This window comes from Protobothrops mucrosquamatus, unplaced genomic scaffold, assembly GCF_001527695.2.
Source record: "Protobothrops mucrosquamatus isolate PMUCROS unplaced genomic scaffold, P.Mucros_1.0 scaffold141, whole genome shotgun sequence".
Lineage (NCBI taxonomy): Eukaryota > Metazoa > Chordata > Lepidosauria > Squamata > Viperidae > Protobothrops > Protobothrops mucrosquamatus.
This window is the reverse complement of record NW_015386507.1, coordinates 1-3,269: the sequence shown is the minus strand read 5'-3', so window position 1 is coordinate 3,269 and position 3,269 is coordinate 1. Positions and strand designations below refer to the sequence as shown.

Sequence of the window (3,269 nt, the reverse complement as noted above, 5' to 3'; positions counted from 1 at the left end):
TTGCACCAGCAAAGCAGCCCTGCTCAGGAGCGGGGGGGGGCCTTGGCTGCAAGCAAAGCAAACAGAGCTTTTTTCCCCCCCCAGGGAAAAAAGGATCTACCCAGGTTGATTGTGCCCCTCCCCTCAAGCTCCCTTTATTTTCAAGGGGGGGGCAACTCATTCTGCTCCATCAAAGCCTGGGAGGGCCAAAGGGTGCGCCCCCCCCCCAGGGAGAATGACAACATGGCAGCCGCCGATGCCTCCTCTGGTTCCTAACTCAGCCATATGACCCTCTCCTCTGGAAGGGGGGGGTGCTTCATTGGTCCTGCAGCGCTGGGGGGGGGGCTGAGGGGGGGGGCAAGAGGCCTCCCCTCTGGAGAACGAGGCTGTCTCCAGGGGGCTCAGCTGATCTCTGTGAGGTCCCACAAGGTCCTCTGCCCAGAGCACCCCCCCCCTTTTTTCCTTTTTTTTTTCTTTTTTGCAATGGGGAGTAAGGGCGTAACACCCACCAGGCCAGCTGCAACCCCTCCCCAATAAAAATACCCCCCCCCCCGAGCTGCCTGCCGTGTTTGGGGGGGGTCAAAAAGAGCCTCCCCCCGAAAAAAAGAAATAACCCTGTAGAAGTAAAGTGATCTTGTTTGAACGGAGTTTTATCTTTTAAAAAAAGTTGATTATATATATATAAATAAAACCTACAGATTATTACCCGCTGCTGTGCCAGTCTCTGAAGGGGGGGGAACCAGACACGGGGCGCCGAAGCAAAGCTCTGCCAGTAAAATAAATCTATCCCCTGCGTGCAGGAAGTCCTCAACTTACGACGGCTTAGCGACCGTTAACAACAGCACTGGGAAAAAGTGATTTGGGGGCATTTTTCGCACGGCTGTTACAGCGCCCGCCCCCCAACGATCGGGCGATCAAAACGCTCAGTGACTGACTTGTCTTTACGACGGGGGACAAAGTCCGTGGTAGAAGCCAAGATCCATTTAACAAATTGTGGCAGGGAAGGTCGTAAAACGGGGCAAAACCTCAGTTTGTTTAGCGGTGGGAATTGTGGACCACCCGTGCTTGGGGAGGGGGGGTCGGTCCTGGCGGCAAAGCGAAAAACCACACCATCCACTGGCAGTTACAGTTTATGTATAAAACGTCACCGGATTTGTGTGTCCCGGGTGTGTGAGAGTGTGTGTGTGTGAATGAGGGATGCTTGTGCGTGAACAGCCAGCCGGACTCCTGGCGCCCGTCTCCGGCCTTCCTCAGCTCGCCCACTGCTGCAGCTTCCGGTACATCAGGAAGGTGGTGGCCGGGGGGCGCCTCTGGGCCTGCAGCTTCAGGGGGGGCAGCCCCCCCACCTCCAGGAAGGGGGTCTCCGTGAACAGCTCCTCTGCCCTGTAAAAGGCCATCAAGTCGGGCCCTTCGCCGGCCGCTTCCTGTAACACAGGCAGGGAGGTTTGCCGGTCAAGCTCGCCGCCCTCCGAGCCCACCTTCGCCTGGTGGATGGCGGGCCAAGACCCTCTCCAGAGGCACCCGCTACCCCCACCCACCGTGGGCACGTGCACCCCCCACCAGGCGCTGCCAGGAGGGCGCCCTCTGCACCGGGAGCCACGAGGCCCATCACCCACCTTTCGGTCCCCGGGATGGTGCTGGACGACGGCGAGTCTCTCCTGCGCGGCGGAGCTGAGCAGTTCGTCGGCCGGCACCTGCAGGCTGATGAGGCCCCGGTAGAGCTGCTGGTCCCGGGGAATGTTCAGCCCTGGAAGAGTGGGCAGCGTGGGTGGTGGGGGGCCAGGCAGTGGAGGGCCACTTTTTGCAAAAGGGCAAGTTGTAATGGGCCTATTTACAGGGGTGGGCAACCTGGGCTCTTTTATGGCTCGTGGACTTCAACTCCCAGAATTCCTGAGCCAGCCACGCTGAGGGGAAAGGGAGAGGTTTCCAAGCTGAGCCAGGCTGGCTCAGGGATTCTGGGAGTTGAAGTCCAAAAGTCATGAAGGGAGCCATAGTTCCCCCTTGCTGGCTGAGGAATTCTGGGAGTTGAAGTCCACTAGTCATCAAGGGAGCCATAGTTCCCCCATGCTGGCTGAGGAATTCTGGGAGTTGAAGTCCATGAGTCACAAAAGGGTCATAGTTTCATCATGCTGGCTCAGGAATTCTGGGAGTTGAAGTCCATAAGTCATAAAAGCCAAGGTTGCCTACCCCTGGCCTATTACAAGCCCTGGAGTGGGGGGGGGGCTGAAGTGCCCCAATGAATGTGATGGGCCCTCCTCCCCTAATACAGGCAGTCCTCAACTTACAACAGTTTGTTTAAAGTTACAACAGCAGAGAAAAAAAGTGACTTATGACCATTTTTTACACTTGCGACTGTCAAAGGATCCCCTCATGGGGTCACGTGATCAAAATTCAGAGAATTGGCAACCGACTCACATTTATGACGGTTGCAGCGCCCCGGGATCAAGGGATCCCCTTTTGCGACCTTCTGACAATAGGGGAGCCAGATTCACTTAGCAACCAGGTTGCTCAACCATTGCCGTGATTCACTTAACGACCGAGGCGAGGAAGGTCGTGAAACGGGGCAAAATCCACTTAACGTCTCCATTAACAACATAATTTTGGGGCTCAGCTGTGGCCATAACTCAAGGACTGCCTGTAATCCTAAATTTAACCCAACGCTTATGGCCGCTGTCCACTCAGCCGTGCGCCTGGTGGCCGGGCACTCCGGGAATGGCTGTCTGGAGCCACCCCTCGAAAGATTTCACTCCCACCCCGGGGCCCCCACGGAGAAGGCCCTGCTTCCCCCCCCCTCCCTTACTCACCCTCGCCCACGTGAGCTTCCGCGGCGCCCCGGGCCACGAAGGAGCGCTGCACCAGCCGCTCGGCCGCCTGCCGGGCATCGAAGGCCCGCTCGCGCGTGGCCCGCACCTCGGCGCCCAGGGCCAGGCTGCTGTGGGGCAGCGGGGCGCCCAGCGGGCGGAGGGCGGGCGGCCCCCGGGGCTCCCTCCTCGCCGGCCCGGAGGCTCCCTGGGGGTCCGCGGGGGTCCGGCCGCCTTGCAGCTCCTCCTCTCTCTGCTCTGCCATCCGAAAGCGGACCTGCCAGGGGGGAAAAAAGACCCCCGGCGTTCTTCCACGGCAGCCCCCGGCCAGCCTCCCCGCAGGGAGCAGCCTCGGCTTGGAAGGGGCCCTTGAGGGCATCCAGTCGGGCCCTTGCGTGGGGCAGGAATTCCCAGGCGAGCCAGCGGAGGCTCCGTTAAGGAGAGGGGGGTCCCCCCCGTGCGCCCCCCCCCACCGGGCAGCCCGATGCC

The 3,269-nt window shown here is 59.9% G+C and overlaps 1 protein-coding gene across 1 annotated transcript; it reads right to left on the bottom strand.

Annotated features, from left to right (window-relative positions):
* Window positions 1-1,229: 1,229 nt before the first annotated feature.
* LOC114922365 (protein phosphatase 1 regulatory subunit 35-like) lies at window positions 1,230-3,057 on the bottom strand (the record flags this gene model as incomplete). The annotated part of the gene is made up of 3 exons (XM_029283568.1): window positions 1,230-1,403; window positions 1,596-1,726; window positions 2,784-3,057. Coding segments are annotated over 3 exons (579 nt in total), but the record flags the coding sequence as incomplete, so codon positions are not given.
* Between the last annotated feature and the right edge of the window lie 212 nt (window positions 3,058-3,269).